Source organism: Sturnira hondurensis, unplaced genomic scaffold (assembly GCF_014824575.4).
Source record: "Sturnira hondurensis isolate 20B ecotype Veracruz unplaced genomic scaffold, ASM1482457v3 Scaffold0018399, whole genome shotgun sequence".
NCBI classification, from domain to species: Eukaryota; Metazoa; Chordata; class Mammalia; order Chiroptera; family Phyllostomidae; genus Sturnira; species Sturnira hondurensis.
Genome location: NW_028091030.1, coordinates 1,747,032 through 1,764,141, shown reverse-complemented (window position 1 = coordinate 1,764,141; position 17,110 = coordinate 1,747,032). Strand labels below are relative to the sequence as shown.

The 17,110-nt window shown below is 51.3% G+C and overlaps 1 protein-coding gene across 1 annotated transcript in view; it reads left to right on the top strand.

The window, feature by feature from the left end:
• Window positions 1-13,258, top strand: part of SYT13 (synaptotagmin 13) — a 38,143-nt gene extending 24,885 nt beyond the window's left edge. The window contains exons 3-6 of the mRNA XM_037069076.1: window positions 1,984-2,118; window positions 3,674-3,975; window positions 7,577-7,706; window positions 9,545-13,258. Coding sequence (XP_036924971.1) covers window positions 1,984-2,118; window positions 3,674-3,975; window positions 7,577-7,706; window positions 9,545-9,849 — 872 coding nt within the window. The 3' untranslated portion in view covers window positions 9,850-13,258. The remainder of the gene's footprint in view (window positions 1-1,983; window positions 2,119-3,673; window positions 3,976-7,576; window positions 7,707-9,544) is intronic.
• Window positions 13,259-17,110: the final 3,852 nt, after the last annotated feature.

Sequence of the window (17,110 nt, the reverse complement as noted above, 5' to 3'; positions counted from 1 at the left end):
TTAGCCTGGCGTTTCTGCAAGAACAAACTCACACAGTGCCTACGGCATGAGTGAATCCTGGTTGGCTTCTAGCATTCAGGTTTGCCAGCCCACATTTTAAATAGATTTAAACTACATCCACTGAGAACTTGCAAAACAATTTGCCTGAGAACCCTTGGGATGCTAATTATAATCATTTTCATGGCCCTGGCCCATGTAGTTCAGTTGTTTGGAGCATTGTCTCATAACTGAAGGGTTGTAGGTTCAATTCCTAGTCAGGGCATATACGTAGGTTGCGGGTTTGATCCCCAGTCTGGGTGCATTTGGGAAGCAACCAATCGATGCTTCTCTCTTGCATCAATGTTTCTCTCTCCCTTCCTCTCTCTTTAAAAACAATGAAAAAAATGTCCTCAGGTGAGGATTTTTAAAAAATCGTAATCATGAGGGGCTCCCTTTTCTTAGAGCCCCAGGTTTCTCAAGGCTTGGAAGCCAGGACTGGACACTCTTTACAAAGAGAACAGGAGCCCAAATCACACTCCGGAACTTTAAAAAGTTCAGAACACATTAGCTTGCCTTCTCCTTTTCATGCTTCCTCATTCCTTTCCGCATCCATAAGACAACAACAAAGTTCTTTTCCCACAAAAGTCTACCAAGAGTTGGCTGGCTCAGCAGGCACCGACCAGAGGTGAGGGAGCACGGGGGAAAAGAGCGCCAGGCGCAGCAGACACTGTGCCCCCCGGAGGTGCCCCACGTGGTCCCCTCCCACCAGCAACGCTCCTCATCTGCTCCTTTGTAGACTCGGTTGGTTTTTCCCATTTTATTTAGTGTTGGTTTCAGGTGTACAGCTCAAATTCCTGATTCTTAAAGCTGAATCCACTCCACTTCTCCAAGCCATGCTGGCTGTGGTTCAGCTTTGGTTTGGTTTTTATTTTGGAGGCTGAGGTGGGCTGACTGCGCAGAGTGCTAGGTGCCTGATGAGCCCTTTCTGACACTGGCCTGGTGGTGGTTGTCCCTGTGGTGCCCTTGGAAGCCACACGGGTCCCCGTGTATGTGTATCTCATGTTATACATTGCTCACTTCCTGGCCCATCTCTTCCTTGTTTAAATGCACCAGGGATATTTTTCACTATGTGTAGGAACCCAATAGTGAACCATTTTGGAAATTAAATACTCCTTTATACTTCTGCCCTCTAAATTAGTTCTGAAAATCAAATATTTTAAATTCCAATTTGCTTAAAGTGAAGTCTATGGCAGCTGCTGGATCCTTTAATTCTTGTATTATATTTGAATAATAAGAATCTTCCAGATGTTTGGCTCCTGTTCAAATGAGGGGCAGAACAAAAGTATTTCTGGTTTTAGGAACTTCTGAATTAAGGATAAGATTGGTCCATTCATTCAGCTAGTATTTATTGAATGTGCACAAAAAATCAAATCCACTATCCCTGACCTTGCCCCCAGCATCTCCTGGCACATTCTTTGACATATCTGTGCGGCCATGAACTCCTGGGGAGCCTACTGGACTCTGGGAGAGGTGGAGCTGAAGATGGGTTGGGGATGGTTTGTCTGAAATGGAGTGACCAGAACCACACAAGCTATAGCACTTTTTGTTACTGAAAGCTCACGATAGGCCAGACCTTGGGCGAAGTGCTTTCCCCACTTTATTTTATTTAATGCACACGTTAACTCGAGGAAGAAAGAGCTGCTGCCATTCCCATTATAAAGATAAAGGGACTGAGATTTGAAGAAATGAAGTACCTTATTCAAGGTCACATAACTATTTTGTAACAGCTCATGTCTGGTACCAAAACCCATGTCTTGACCGCTGGGCTGTGATGGTCTCTTGAAATGCAAGGCCCCGGGCCTCAGCAGCTTCCACCATGATTTTGCACCTGCCCAGGAAGCTTTGGGTTTGGGTTGGTGGCATAAATGGCAGAGATGGGACAGGTGTGACCTGGAAAGCAAGGCCCCAGTGTGGGTGGCAGTGATTGCTTTGCCTTCTCAATAGGTGTGGTAGAGGATGTCTGTGTCATGGAGACCTGGAACCCAGAGAAGGCTGCCAGCTGGAACCAAGCCCCCAAACTCCACTACTGCCTGGAGTATGACCAGCAAAAAGCCGAACTGTTTGTCACTCGCTTGGAAGGTATGCTCCCAGTTGACTCCCAGGGGCTTCCATGTGTCTGTCTCCCCCGGACGAGCTGTGCAGGAGTGATGGGAGCATCTGCAGCTGGGGGCCTGGGGCTGGATTCACACTCTGTAACAAATACACCCTGAAACGTGTGATGCTCAGACACATAGGGGTTTTCTCTCTCTCTCTCTCTCATGTAACAGTCCGTGTGGAGATTCCTGGTGGGCAGATGTCTTTCCTCCAAATGGTGATTCAGGGACTGGGCTCCTTCCATCTGTGGCTTCGCAATCCTCTCAGGCCTCCTCATCATCTGTGTCTAGCAGGTGGAGGGAGGGGGAGAATGGGGAGAGGATGCACCCATTCCTTAAAAACTACTTGCATGTGGTATGAATCACTCTTGCTCATATCACATGGGCTGGAACTCAGTCACGTGGCCACTGACTGCAAAGGAGGCTGGGAAAAGTGGCCCAGTGGGTGCCCAGCAAAAAAAAGGAGATGGGTCTTTGCTGAACAGCTAGCCTTCTCTACCATAGGTGCCTTTGACATTGTACAGGGCTTTCTGCTGCACACAGGGGGCGTTCTGAGCGGTTGGCATGCCTCAAAGCAGGTAGTCTTTCAGAAGGGTCAGGGCATCCCTGGCCTCTCTACCCTGACAATTCACGTTACCATCAGCAAACAAAACTAAGACTTCACAGAGGGATGAGGGCCAACAAGGGCTACTCCATGGCTCCTGGAAGCTGTGGGCAGGAAAAATTGGACTTTCATATTTAATTTAATTTTTTTCAGACTGTCTTTTCTTTTTATTTTTTAAAGAGGGTTTTTTAAAGCATTTTTGTGTACTCTTTTATATTTGGTCTTTACAATGGTCCCATTTTGCAGATTAGGGAACTGAGGGCTAGCAAGGTCAGGCCACTTGTCTAAGATCGCTCCGACTCACTGGTACCAGAGCCAGAACCCCACCCAGTGCCCTTGGAGTTCCACGGAGAGTTCTCTCTGTCAGGACTCGTGGCCTCGGTTCTCCTCTTCCGGGGAAATTGGCTACCACGACTCATGGCAGCTTTCAGGACCAGCCCCACAAGCACCACAGGTGCAAATGTCCACACTGTGGAGCACCGAAAATGCCAAGGCTCAGAATATAAGGCAACATTCATGAGGTAGCGGCCCAGCAAGTCACGCCACAAGAGGTTATGTGGCAAATACCTAAAGTACAGGACAAACGACTTGTGCCAGCAACACAAATAAATGTCACCAGCAGTGTCTGGGCTCTGGCACCTTGGGGGAACCCCAGAGTCCTGAAGTGGGAAGGGCTCTGGGAGGCACCAAGTCTTATGTCTGGGCTCCAAGGAGGCCAGCCTGGGTTGACACTGGCCCCCTCAGGTAAGAGATTCACCTCCCGCTGTCTTTCTGAAAGGTAATTCCACAAGGCCAAGGCAGTCAGCCCCGGGGGTTGTCCCCACACCCGTGGCTATGACCGCCAGCCAGCTTCTGCATCTCAGAGCAGGGCCATGCTTCTTCCCTCCCTGGGTTCTCAAGAAGTTCTATGTCAGTGTTGCTTTGTCCCTGGCTGCAGCTGTGACCAGTGACCATGACGGAGGCTGTGACTGCTATGTCCAAGGCAGTGTGGCCAACAGGATGGGTTGCGTGGAGGCCCAGACGGCCCTGAAGAAGAGGGAGCCGCACACCACCTGGGAGGAAGGCCTGGCGCTCCCCCTGGCCGAGGAGGAGCTCCCCACGGCGACCCTGACGCTGACCCTGAGGACCTGTGACCGCTTCTCCCGCCACAGTGTGGCTGGGGAGCTTCGCCTGGGCCTGGACGGGGTGTCTGTGCCTCTGGGGACCGCCCAGTGGGGGGAGCTGAAGACTTCAAGTAAGGTAGGGTTACCTCCGTCCCCAAAAAGGTGAAACCTGGCTGTAGAGCATGGAACAAGCTTTATGGAATCGCCCAGCTCAGGAGTGTGAGTGTGTGTGTGTGTGTAGGGAAGGCTGGAGTCTTAGCAGGGTGGAGGGCCGGAGCAGCCCATAGCCCAGGATTCGGGGTTCCTGGCGTCTAGTTCTGCTCCTAGCTTGCCTTGCAAAGACCTCCCCTGCCATCGTGTGAAAGTGTGTCGGGTCTGGTGCTGGCAGCCGTGTCCTCCTTCACGTGCATTTCCTCTTCCTTCGGACCCGCCCCGTGACAGGCCCTGCTGGGGAGATGAGCGCCAGGTGGTGCTGTGACTCCCCATTTACAGATGAGGGGACTGAGCCCTAGGGTAGCTCAGTGGCCTGTGCAGGGTTGCCCGTCTGGGTCACGGCAAGCTCTGCCTTGATGCCAGGCTGGCCTCACTGTAACTCTCCTGCCATCCCCTCGCCACCAGGCCCTGGAAGTGCCTGACTGTGTGAGGCGCCAGGGGCAGGCACCTCTCCTGGTGGCCCCTGCCGGAGGGGAGGTACACTTCCACTCCTCACCTGCATCCCTTTTTGCTTTAATCTCTTTCTTGCATTATTTTTCTCTTTTTCCAAGGTTCAGACAATTGGTAAACATTGACAGTCACTCTCAGCTGGAGCCAGGCTGTTCCAAAGCACACTCTCTAATTAATGTGTGGTTTGGGATTCATGTGGAATCGTAGCTGGGGGCCCTGGGAAGGAGAATGAACACTTTGGCTTATTCGTCTGGTAAACCAGCTTTCTCCCGAGATGCAGGGGCTCCCCCAGGGCCCTGGGGACTTTGGTGACACCCCTAATAGGCTGAACTTCAGCCTATCTGAGAAGTCTCAGGCACCAGAGCTGCTTCTATCCTTCCCCCCGATAAGTAAAAGCCCTTCATTCGTGCCGCACAGACCTTGCTGGGTTTCTGTGGTGCACCAGGCACCGTTCCAGGAGCTAAGGACACAGCAGTTGGTAAGACAAAGCCCTGCCTCTATGGCTCAGCCACTCCAATGACCATCACACACGTTGTAGTTGCCACTGCAGCACAAATGCATTCTCTCACTTGAACCACTGGCCTATTCCCCACAAATGTGAGTGATCTCAGAGGGTGGCCTGGAGTCAGAGGTAGGAGGTGGCACTCAGGTGGCAGGATAAAGCCCCTGACCTCAGCTGGAGGGTACGGGCCTGCGTGAACCGGTGGGTGGAGCCTTCTTCTCTGCAGACCAGAATCGGTTAACAAAGGTGCCAGCGGTGCCCCAGTTCTCACCGGAAGACACTCAGCCAAAGTGGCATGTGCGTCACCAGGCACCACACAGTGACCCATTCCAAGGGCAGCTTGCATGATTCACTGAGAGCTTAAGAAAAAGGTTGGCGGGGTGCGAGGGGGGGGGCAGGAAAAACCAGGGAGAAGATGAGGAAGAAAGAGGGTGACAGACATGCTTTGTTTTATTCAGCTTTGCTTTGTTTACTCCACTGATACCTCGTGTTTTATAAATTGAAGGCAAGACCCTCCACCTGCAGAAGACTGCGACTCTCTGTATTGCAATACTCGCTCCATTGCGGCGATCCAGAGCGAGCCCCAGCATCTCCGGGGCACGCCTGTGTTGTTGTCGGCAGGCAGGCACTTAAAGCAGCAGGGCCGAGGGGCAGATGCCGTTAAACCCTCCTGCTGAGGTGCAGCCAGCTGGGCTTGTCTGGGACCCTTGGCACCCTCCACAGAAGTGACGAGCCCTTAATGCGCTGACAGGTCTGGGCTCTTTTCACCTGGTCTGGCAGGGAGTGGAGCACCGAAACCTGCTCGCCTTGCAGCTACTTCCCCGGCCAACTGTGGACCTCCAATGAGTGCCCTTGAATCAGGAGGCTGGTGCCCACCCAGCTCTGCTGCCACCCCCTGGGCACCCAGACAAGTCCCTGGGCCTCAGTCCCCTCCATGAAGTGAGAGTCTGCAGCACACTCCAAGGGCACCAAAGAGCTAGGGGCTAGGACTTGGGCTTGCTGTCACGCCAGGCCCCTGTTCAAGGCTCAGTCTGCCGTCTGTGGCTACGTGACCTCAGGCAGCGGCATGCCCTGAGCGAGCATCAGGGTCTTACGCCTCGAATGGGAGTGAAGTCAGTACTGCTCGTCGGGTTGTCGCCGAGATTAAATGGGACGTCTCACCCCTCTCTCTCACAAATGTTTATCGTGTGTCAACTGTGTGCCGGCTGCCGGGCATGGCTTTGTGGAGTTTACATTCCAGGGTGATAGATAACGTAGTTGCACCCGGCACACAGTGCCTGTGTAATTAATGTTAGCTGCTCTTCTTCATGTCCTTGCCAACGTTCCGGCAGCTCCCAAATCATTTCATCACGTCACTAGCCACTTAGGGCTTGCTGGATGTCAGGGTCATGTTGAAGATGTTTTTCCTGCGTGAAAGGCAGAGGGCTGGCCAACTCCTCTGGCCAGTCTCACTCCCAGAGCCCAGGCTGCCCCCATTCACCCAGGAACAGTGTTCCTGCTTCATCCCAAGAAGTAGTGATGGCCCTTCCTTGATAGCTAATGGTAATAAAGTGAACAGTTCCACGGTGCTTAGTGCGTCAGGCCCTGCTCTAAGCCATCAAATATTGTCATTTAACTTCTACCACCCCATTGGTTGATGTTATTATTCCCATTTTACAGATGAGGAAATAGAGGTTTGGGAAAGTTAAGTAACTTGCCCGAGGTCACACAGCCAACAATTGGTAGGATTGGAACTCAGACCCAGATAGTCTGTTTCTGGACTCCATACCCTCAACACCATCTTTGGACCGTGACCGACTTCCATCTTCGGTAGTGGCTCTTTTGGTCTCATTTGTCCCTCAGTGGATTTGTTGAAATTCCCAACTAATTCTTATGGGAATCTCAGTGCAGACGCTCTGTAATTCTGCAGATGGGACAGACGTGCTGCAAGCTTCTCGGAGGGCTCCACATGTCCTGCCGTGCACAGTTATTGCCTGCGGTCTCTGTGCGTCACCTAACACCATGTGCCTGGCTTCTTGTTGACATAGCTGGCCATTGTGTTGACAAAGCAAGGCCCTGCTCAGCGTTAGTACATGACACTATTGACTCTCTCAGCACTGTAGGGACTAGAAGGAATGATCTTTTCTGAGTAATGAATCATGGTTCCCCTCTGCCCCAGGAACCTGAGGGCTGAGAGCAGTGGTTCTCCAACTGTGCTCCCCAAAACCCTAGCATTCTGCAAAGATGCCCTAGGAGCTTGGGGCAGGGGCAAGTGAAGGGTGAGAGGGGGCCCCCTACCTCCTGAGTGGCATCACTTTGATCTGCTTTATATGTTGGGTTTAAATACAAGGCATTTGGAAAATCACATTTTGTGACAAACAAAACCAACTCTTATTGAAATAGGTGCCACATAGAATTCTTTTGCACCCCCCTCCCTTCTGCAAAGGGTGGAGAAGCTAGTGTTGATGGGTAAATGGTCTCTAGGATGCCAGCTGGGCATAAGCAGTATGACCCTGGCCTTAGCCTTGGCCTTGGCTGCTGGGGCAGACACCACTCTCAATGCAGCTGTCTCTTCACTCTCCGCCTGTTTCAGGAGCCCTCTGCCGGCACTGGAGAGGTCCTTCTCTCCATCAGCTACCTCCCAGCTGCCAACCGCCTCCTGGTCGTGCTGATCAAGGCCAAGAACCTCCACTCTAGCCAGTCCAAGGAGCTCCTGGGGAAGGGTGAGTGAGGGGTTAGGGGAGGGAACTCCCCTCTGGCCTCTGGGAGTGTGTGCAGAGGGAGGGGCACCTGGAAGACAACAGGGACAGGTGAACAGGGAGGTGGGACATGAGTACATTTGTGGAGTTGACCTCATCTGTGTCTTTCACCCCAAGCTCACAAATTAATTTTTAAAGGGCACACTCTCTTCTCTAAGTTCACATCCATGTACTCCTTGGCCAGTCCCAGTCATCGGGGCCCAGGTGGGGCTCATACCTACTGGGGACTCCTGGCCTTGAAGATCTACCACGAGAGAAACCGGTCTTACCCCTGGTCATACAAGCCAAGGGTCAGGTTGTAGCTATGGAGCAGAGTACCTGGGCTATAGTGGAAACTTGGCCCTGACCTTGTCACCCAGACCTGGCTGGGCCCACCTTATGGGCAGGTGTCTAGAAGTCCAGGCTCCCCTTCTCCCGTCTCAGCGAAGCCATCCCTGTGCTCCCCACACCCACCTCAGTCTCTTCTCGCTTCTCAGCCTTTGCCAACCTGCCACCCGCACACCAGCTGAGTGTAGGTGACGGCAGAAGGTGTGTGGGCTCCTGGGCTGAGGCAGCCTGAAGCTTAGGGCGTCTGTGCCCCATACACCCAAATAAACATCTCTTCAACATTCTGGAAGCCTCAGTTTCTCCTCCTGGCTACCTCAGCCCAGACTCCAAGTCAGGGGTTGCTGAGCAGGTTCTCTTGCCAGAGCAAGAAAGCATCCCTGGTTAGCCACGTGGGACCAGGACCCGGGGCCGAGCGCTCACAGCAGGATACAGATGAAAAAGTGTCCCTGTGTTCAGAATCTTTGAGAAAAACCTCATGGGTGAATGAAATCAGAAGTGTTGGCCTTGCTGACAGACTCCTGAGCCAAAAGTCAGAACCCACTGCTTCTCCCTCATCTGCTCTGAGTGGTTCTTTGCCTCCTGGTCCGTTTTAGTAGCTCCTGTTGGGACACTTACGGCACCGCACTTCATCTCTCCAATACCTGCTGAAGTAACAAACTGCCACCCCCGGCGGGGACAATTATAGCAGTAAATGCAGAGAAACAGCTTTTCTCACAGTAGCTTTAGGAACTTTGACTAACGAATTGTAATCTTGGTCCCGAGCCTTGTGATGGTGGCCTGCGTCCCTGAAGGGAGGGGCAGACGGATTTCTGGGCGGGGGGGCTCACAGCTCCCTCGGTGCAGTCCCCATGGGGGCCGAGGCAGCCTGCCCTCACCCTCCACGTGAAGCCTGAGTCCTCAAGTGACACTTACAGACAAGCAGAAGAGAAGAACTCGTCCAGCCAGCAGGTGACTGACGAGCCTAATAACAGACAGAAATGCTTGGATGGAGAACCAAGCACATGAAGACGTCAGATGGCTCGGTTTTTCTGGACTGAGTTTGTAATCCAGCTGCAGGGTGTCTGAGCCATTGTCCTGGGCCTGGCTCAATGTGGAACATACAGGCAATAGCCTAATGGCAAAGGGTGGTTCCCTGGCTGTCCCCTAGCATGACATATCATGGGCCACCCAATGGCCAACCTTGATGCCATTGTCTGTTTTCCATACTAGAATGTCCATTCCACTAGGCAGGAGCTTTTGCTGTATTCCCATGTCTAGACCAGTATCTGCTACATATCGTGGGCATTTAGTAATTGTTGAGTGAATGCCTGACCCGTGGCGGGGTGGGGCACACAGAGACGGCGTCTCAGTGCGATCTTGAGCCAGAGCCCCTTTCTTTCCATCCCTAAGAGAGAGCATTGTCCTGCACCTAGCCACATTCCAGAAGTTCACTCCTGACCCTTCTCTCTGTCTCTTTCCCCTCTTTCCCTCCCCAGATGTCTCTGTCAAGGTGACCTTAAAGCACCAAGCTCGGAAGCTGAAGAAGAAGCAGACAAAACGAGCCAAGCACAAGATCAATCCCGTGTGGAATGAGATGATCATGTTTGAGCTGCCCGATGACCTGCTGCAGGCCTCCAGCGTGGAGCTGGAGGTGCTGGGCCAGGAGGAGGAGGGGCCGAGCTGTGTGCTGGGCTGCTGCAGCCTGGGATTGCACGCCTCGGGCTCTGAGCGCAGCCACTGGGAAGAGATGCTGAAAAACCCACGCCGACAGATTGCCATGTGGCACCAGCTGCGCCTGTAGCTGGCTTCCTGGGCCACCCCTCTTCTTGGGCACAGCCCTGCCCCTTCAGTCTCAGCTGTCCTCTGCGACCTTCTCTTTGTGCCACATCCTCATTCTGACTCCCAGAAGACAGATGCATTTGCAAAGGCCAGGACACTAATCCTCTCTCTTCACACTTCCGTTTATAAAACATGAGCAAGACACAGCAGGGCAGGGCAGGGCAGTGTGTGGACGTTTGGGTCACACTGAGCAATGCATTTTGCTCATCTGTGTCACTGAAGGGACACTTATCAAATACAGCCCGTGTGCAGATTTGCAGCTGGGGGTGGGGAGAGGTCAGTCCAGATGCAGAGAAAGCTGAATTTGAGGAGTAATGGGTGCAAAGAATGTGGCTTTTTAAAAGTGAGCATTTCAAAAATGATAAAGAAAATAAAAGTATTCTGGATCAACTCAGAATTAGAGTGTGGCAGGGCGGGGTGAAAGGCAGGCAGGAAGTCGGGCTCCCGCGCCCAGGCAGCCGCCGCCCAGCAGTCCTCGGGCCTTAGAGTGCGGAGACATCACCAGCAGATGCCAGGGCCCCCTGCAGACGTTCCAAACCTGCCCCCAGGAGCCTGGCTTTTGAACGAACAAGCACATCCAGTTTGCATGCAGAGGCTGGAGCCCTGCGCTCGGAGAAATTCCTTCTCCAACATTCCAGACAGGTTCCCACAGTCCTTGTTGGGGTCCGACACCCTGGGGCAGCCACTTCCAAGTCTGGACATCTCAGCCATCCGTGTGAAATTTGGAAGGCTCTGTGTGTTTTTTAATTTGATGATCTTAATTCTTAATATTTTCATCTGTGCTTTTCAGATCCTGCTCTTGGATTGAATTTGTACTTTTTATTGAAAACTTTCTTGTTTTATCTCAAAATCAGTTTATATTATGTTCGAGGGGGGGACTTTCTTGACAACATTCAGGTGGGATCCCCCCATTAGTCACCGGGGGCTAGTTGTCACACCCACCAGCATCACCACAGTGACCCCCTGAGACAGACGCATCTCTTCCAGCAGTCCAGCCACATCAGGACGCGTTTAGCTGGGGAGGGCACGTATTAATTTACTATATTACATCTGGCTCTGTGGAGGTGGATAAAGAAGATAACTTTAAGTAGGAAACAAAGACTTCTACAAATGTGCCCCCCACTTCCGTTTTTGGACCTGTCACCATAAAATCAGGACACAGCCAGCAGCTAGGTCTCACATTCCTACCTTATTATTCCAAATAGCTGTCCACAGGGGGAGCCAAACTATGAGCCTTGTGGAGTGGGAAGGACATCTGCCCCTGAGCCGGCCTCCTGGGCTCTCTTGTTGGCCCCCTGATGAGCAGGCCCGACAACATGGCAGCTCGGTGTGAACCGCGTGGTAAATGAAAGAGGACTCAGGAGCCGTGGGCGGTTTCTGGCTAAAACCAAACTCCGAGGCCACCAGCAGACCGTCTTTAAGCTTTAAGCTGGCGGCTCACAATGCCGGGCAAGTGCAGGACCATCCCACACATTTCCAGAGCCAGGAGTTCTGCATTGGGACTCCTTGATACTGACGTCCAGACTCCGGACCTTCTGATGTCACCCAAGTCCTGAGCCGAAAGAGAATTCCTAGACAGGGTGGGTAAGGCGACCCTTCAACCTTCAGCAAGGCAAGTCATTTTTGGCTTCTCCCTGAGAATCTGAGCAGGGGCCTTAGCACCCTTAGTTATTATTTTGTCTTTCTCTGCAGAAATAGAAAAGCGTTAGAAACAACTTCTACCCCACACCCCCACTCAAGAAACAAAAAAAGTGTCTAATCCCTCTTTAATGGGAAAATCTTAGAGATCACTGGAAATCTTGATTGCTAAGGTTGACCTCCACCTGCCAAGTTTTTTTAGGCAAAAAAAAAAAAATTGTTAGTGATTTATTTTAGCACGTTTTTGAGACACCCTCCCCATCACTCTGCTCTCCCTTTTTTTGGTTGACATGACTAAAAGAAAACAAAATATTCCCTATGTAAGCTATACTCTCTTCTTGGTAACATCAGCTACTCCAATCCAGAAAAATCTGGATTCTGGGCTTAAAATTAGGAAACATGGTTCCACTTCCTTGTGAATCCAAGCACCTGGCTTACAGTTACACCAAAAGATGTTTGAGGTGGGTTGGGTAGGGTCTCTGATCCCAGAAATACCAACTCCACCTATGGTCATTCCCCCATGAGGCATTCAGTTTCTTGGATCTCAGAGGTTTCGTTTTCCAGAATCAATAAATTAAAGGCTGCCCCTAATAAGAGTCCAAAGCCACCGCCGAACATCATACGTGTCAGCTGTCACCTCTCTTAGCAGGCATAAAGAGAAACAAGGTAGATTTTATGGGGGTGTTTGTCTGTTGTGTTCACTGAGCACCTAGAATAAAGCTAGTGTGTGGGCCCTCAACAAAATATTTGTTGAATGAATTAATAAATAAATAAAGTATGGACAGGGAGGGAGACAGAAAAGAACACTGCGAATGGCATAAAAATCAGAGTCCTAGCTGGCTTCTCAAGGGTAAAAGCATCGGAAATCTCAGTTGGCCTAGAAATTCATGACATTGAGTATCACCGTTCACCTAACGACAATTTGTAGCTTGTGAAATGTCATTAACGATAGAAGAGAATAGTGTAGCTGTGCTTTTTCACCCAAACTTTGTCTTGGTGAATTTACCCAGAGGTATCAGACTGATAAGTCAAAAACTTCAGTAATCTTTGCATCGGTTTACCTGGTACCAGAAACAGTGGCAATTCGCAGAGCGATTGGCCCTGCAGGAGCCCATCTGATCTTTTCAAAGGGAGCACCTTGTAACTCTGCCAGGGAGTGTTTTCCAAGATGGGCGTGAAGCGGAGGTGAAAATAAAGTGAGAAGCTTTCTCAGACTGGGCTGTGGCCCACAAGGCATTCTGGTTCTTTCATAGGGACAGTGATGGGGACAAAGAATTGGGAGTCCACTTGCATCAATCTGTGAGTCTCCTCCTTACATCAAACTAGTATCTATCTGTCGAGTACCTATTGATCAAGACCTTGCACGTGTCTGTCCATTTCAATTTGAGGTATGACTCTTGGTGTGGGTTGAGGGACAAATCACCCCAAATGACGCCATGTAGGGAGCAAGGTGGGAGACCAGTTGTTCAAGGACAATTCCTTTGGGATTTTGGAGTTCTGGGTGGCAGGGGGCTGGAGCCTAAGCCAAATTGAGGTGAGGATGACCCAGAGTGCCATGCAGCCCCTGTGACTTGTTTCAGCCACCCATGTTTCCTGTTGTCGACGCTATGTGTGTGTTTGTTTGCGGTTATGAACCAAAGCACAAAAAGAAGCATGAGACATGGTGGTCATGTGTCTGGTGTCACAGTCTGGAGCAGAAACCTGTCGGTGGTGAATAAATCATTTCCAGCTGGGTTAGATGCCTGGTGGTTTCTTCTTTTTGCTGAACATTTTAGACGTATAAAATGCAGAAACAACAGTTTGATGAACACTTGTGAACCACTGCCAAGTTTTATAAAACTTGACAAACACCCTTGAAGTTCCTCTAGCCCGTCACTGAGGAGACCATCATCCTCATTTTGAGATTTCTCACCCCAAGCATTTCTTTGTTCTTTTACTACATGTATACATAAACCCTGGGCACCATCGAGTATTTTTGTGCACTTTAAACTTTATTTAAATTTTATTGCACTTTTCTTGCTCCACATTAAAAATTTGAGCTTTATTTATGCAGATATATGCAGCTCTAGTTCATTTAATTTTTGTTTCTTCATAATATTCCATTGTATGTGTGTGCCCCAATCCCATTCAGTTGTTGATATACATTTAGATGTCTCTCTCGCGCGCTATTACAGCACTGCTATGAACATTCTTGTGCGTGTCTCCTTGTTCACCTGTGCAGGTTTCTCAGTGGTAGCACCCAGGAGTGAGTGGGATGCTGGGCCATAGACTGCGCTGTGTGCGCATGCACCTCGATGGGCTCACTTGTGCACCGAGTCGAGGGGGCCACATACCAGGAGGGGTGCAAGTGCTCCGGGGGCTTCGCCCCCACCGTTGAGAAGAAAAATCAGTATCAGTTGGAAACTAGAGACTTCTCTTTCCCTAATATTCCCCAAACAAAAACTCCGGACGAGTCAGTGCAACAGCCAATGGTGACCCCATTACCCCACACTCCACATGGTGGGCAGGAACAAGGGGACTCCTGGGGTTCTGTCACCAGGGCCTCCGGGTGGCCATCCAGTCCTGGAGTCCGGAGGAACGGTCTCTGGTGTTAAGACAGGGGCAGAGGATGGATTTTAAAATTCAGGATTTTTTAAAAAAGATTTCATTTATCTACCTTTAGAGAAAGGGGAAGGGAGGGAGAAAGAGAGGGAGAGAAACATCAATATGTGGTTGCCTCTCATGTGGCCCCCACCGCGGACCTGGCCCACAACCCAGGCGTGTGCCCTGACTGGGAACTGAATGGGCGACCCTTTGATTCGCAGGCCCACACTCAATCTACTGAGCCACACCGGCCAGGGCAAAATTCAGAATATTTATTTTCATAATAAAATAGGAGATGTGGATTTTATCCTGCATAGCCAAATATTACATAAACTATGTTTCATAGGCAACTATGTATATGGCCCACCAGAGCCCCGAACTAATATTTTAGAGTATGGATTTATATAAAAGAGAAATGGGAGAGGAAAGAAGAGTTCATTAATTACTTTATACAAGGCTTTCCACTGAATTGCCTTAAATGAACTCTGCTCCGGCACACAAACAAAGTCTAAGCACTGCATTCAAGAGCCAAGAAGCTGCAGTCCAGATTGGCTGTGTCACAGGCCACTTACCTCTGGCCTCTGCTTCCACATCTGTAAGATGAATTTGGACCCAGTGATCACTAAGGTCCCATCTAAATTTAAGATTTAAGATTTTGTGATTCTGTGATCTAGACTGGCAGCAATGTGCTTTTCACACATATTCTGGCCTCCGATCTCATGGTAAACACACATGCCTGTGCCCATGCCCTCCCTGCCCCATGGTGGTCATAGTCCCTGGCATCTTCTGACAGTCCTTGCAGACGGCCACCCACTCCTCCGGACAATGTATATGCAATGTCACCTGAGGCTCTGAGTCAGTTTCTTCTCATTTTCTTAATTGCTCTTGGAGCCAGTGGTAATTTTCCACAAGAGTTTCTGTTTTTCTAGAGCCAACTGGAGGCACAGCCATTGCAGGAGCTCAGATCCCTAGCATCTGCTCTGGCTCCCTCCCAGGGTGGGTGACTGGCAAGGAGAGAGCCACAGGAGCTAGCTTCGGATGGATGGGTTTAGAGGGTTGGACATTTTCTGGGTGTGAGTGTTGTGGAGCTACCCCTGTGCTTCCCTCCTTCCTCTCCTGCAGGTGAGCCAGCACAGATGGTTTCTGATGGGAACATCAGCAGCTTCCCCAAGCCAGAGATGGAGGCAGGAGCCTACCTGGGAGGAGGTGGGAGGAAGTGGGTCTTGCAGGCTGGAAGCCAGACAGCACCATGAAAACAAGTCTAGCGGTGGCCACTGCGTAGTCAGGGCCCTGTGGTGGCTCGTCCTCTGCCGGGTGTGGTCTCCTCTCAACGCAGCCCGGCCTGGAGCGTGGTTTCCCTTCCCAATTTCCCATGGGCAAGTGGGTGATGGCGGAAATCTTATTTCAGAAACCCAGGGATACAAACCTGGGACGAGCAAGGAGAGACCTGTCTTTCCAGCCAGAAACCAACCCACGAAATCTCTGTGCAGCCCCTTTTCCCTCCAGAGCCAGGTGAGATGAGCCACTGAAGCAGCAGGTGCCGGAGGACCCCTTCCCGGGCTGGGATGGGAAAGGTGACCGCCATTCAGGCAGAGGCTTCCGCGCCAGCTGTCGGAATAGGTGTTAGTGGCTCTGTACGAAAAAGTCACAGGCAACCTCTCACTCAGGGGAGCCCCAGGGGTGCTGGGTAAAAGAAGGCACCCCTACCACTTCCTAACACCTACTTCATCCAGATTTAAGAGGTTAACAATAACGATGGTAACGAGAGAGTGAGTCAGCGTGCACTAACCACTGCTCTGTGCGTAGCCCTGAAGACACGGGCTCAGGGAAGGGACTGGTCCAAGATCTTAGCACCTGTAAGAGGCAGAGGGAGGATGTGAATCTGACACAGCTCTAATCCTAAAGTCCAGGCTCTGACCCAGGGGCCCAGGCTCTGTCTTAGAAAGGTAACAGATGCAAAGGCAGTCGCTCCAAAATGCTACCCGGACCACTCTAGAAATAGTCACACAGCAGCCTGCAAGTCTTCAGGCAGCCAGCCCCTCTCCTAAGTTTCTCTCCAACGTGAACGCAACTGGCTCTTTGAACCTTAGACAGGGAAGCAGGCAGCAGCTGGAGAGAAGAGGGAGGGAAGAGCGTGGACTAGTCCTCACCCCCTTCTCATATCCTCCAAGCCCTGCTTCAGGGAAACCAACTTCCCAAGCACAGATGGAGGGTCTTTCCTATCTTTGCTTCCCAGTGACGAAATTGTGAGCACGCTCCAGATACAGCTGCAGATATGGGCCAGATCAGGATGGCCAGCAGTGGGGTGGGCCCGACCCTGGTTCACCTGGGCTGGTTAGACAGGACAGCTATGCGACTTTGCTCCTTCCTTCCCTACTCCTCCTCTGGGAAAGGGGGAGAGCCAGAGCATTCTGTGGGGACCACAGGGTGGCTTAAACAACAGGAAGCCTCCAAGTGACCAGTTGTGGGGGCTGCCAGGGGCTGCACGGGACCCCAGGAGGGGGATGGCAGGCACCGAGTAGGCAGAGGTTAAGGAAAGGGACAGGGATGGCCAGTGAAAGGAAGCCAGAAGGGGCAGGGGTGGGTGGAAAGTCACACCTGGGAGGAAAAAAACCCCACTTATCTGTGTCTTCATTAAATTTATGCTCATCTTCTTTCTAAAACCACCTGGGTAAAATACCACTTATCACCCACCCCACAGCAGCACCATTAGCAAATGACTGGGAAAGACCCCTCCCCAGGGACCTGGCCGGTAGGTGGAGACTCAGCCGTGGAGGTCAGCAGAGGGCGAGTTAGAGCAACCTTTTCTCCGAGACAGGTCTGTGCGTTTCCTCCTAGAGATTCTTGTGGATAAACGCTCTGGGGGTCGGGGAGGGAGGGAGGTGGGGGGGGGAGGTAGCTCTAAGTTTAATGGTTTCCGTTACACCTCCTTCTGGCCTGACTAGTAGCTGAGGCATGTAAGTTACCTGCCGGAAGTGGACTTGAATGACAGAAAAGCGAGA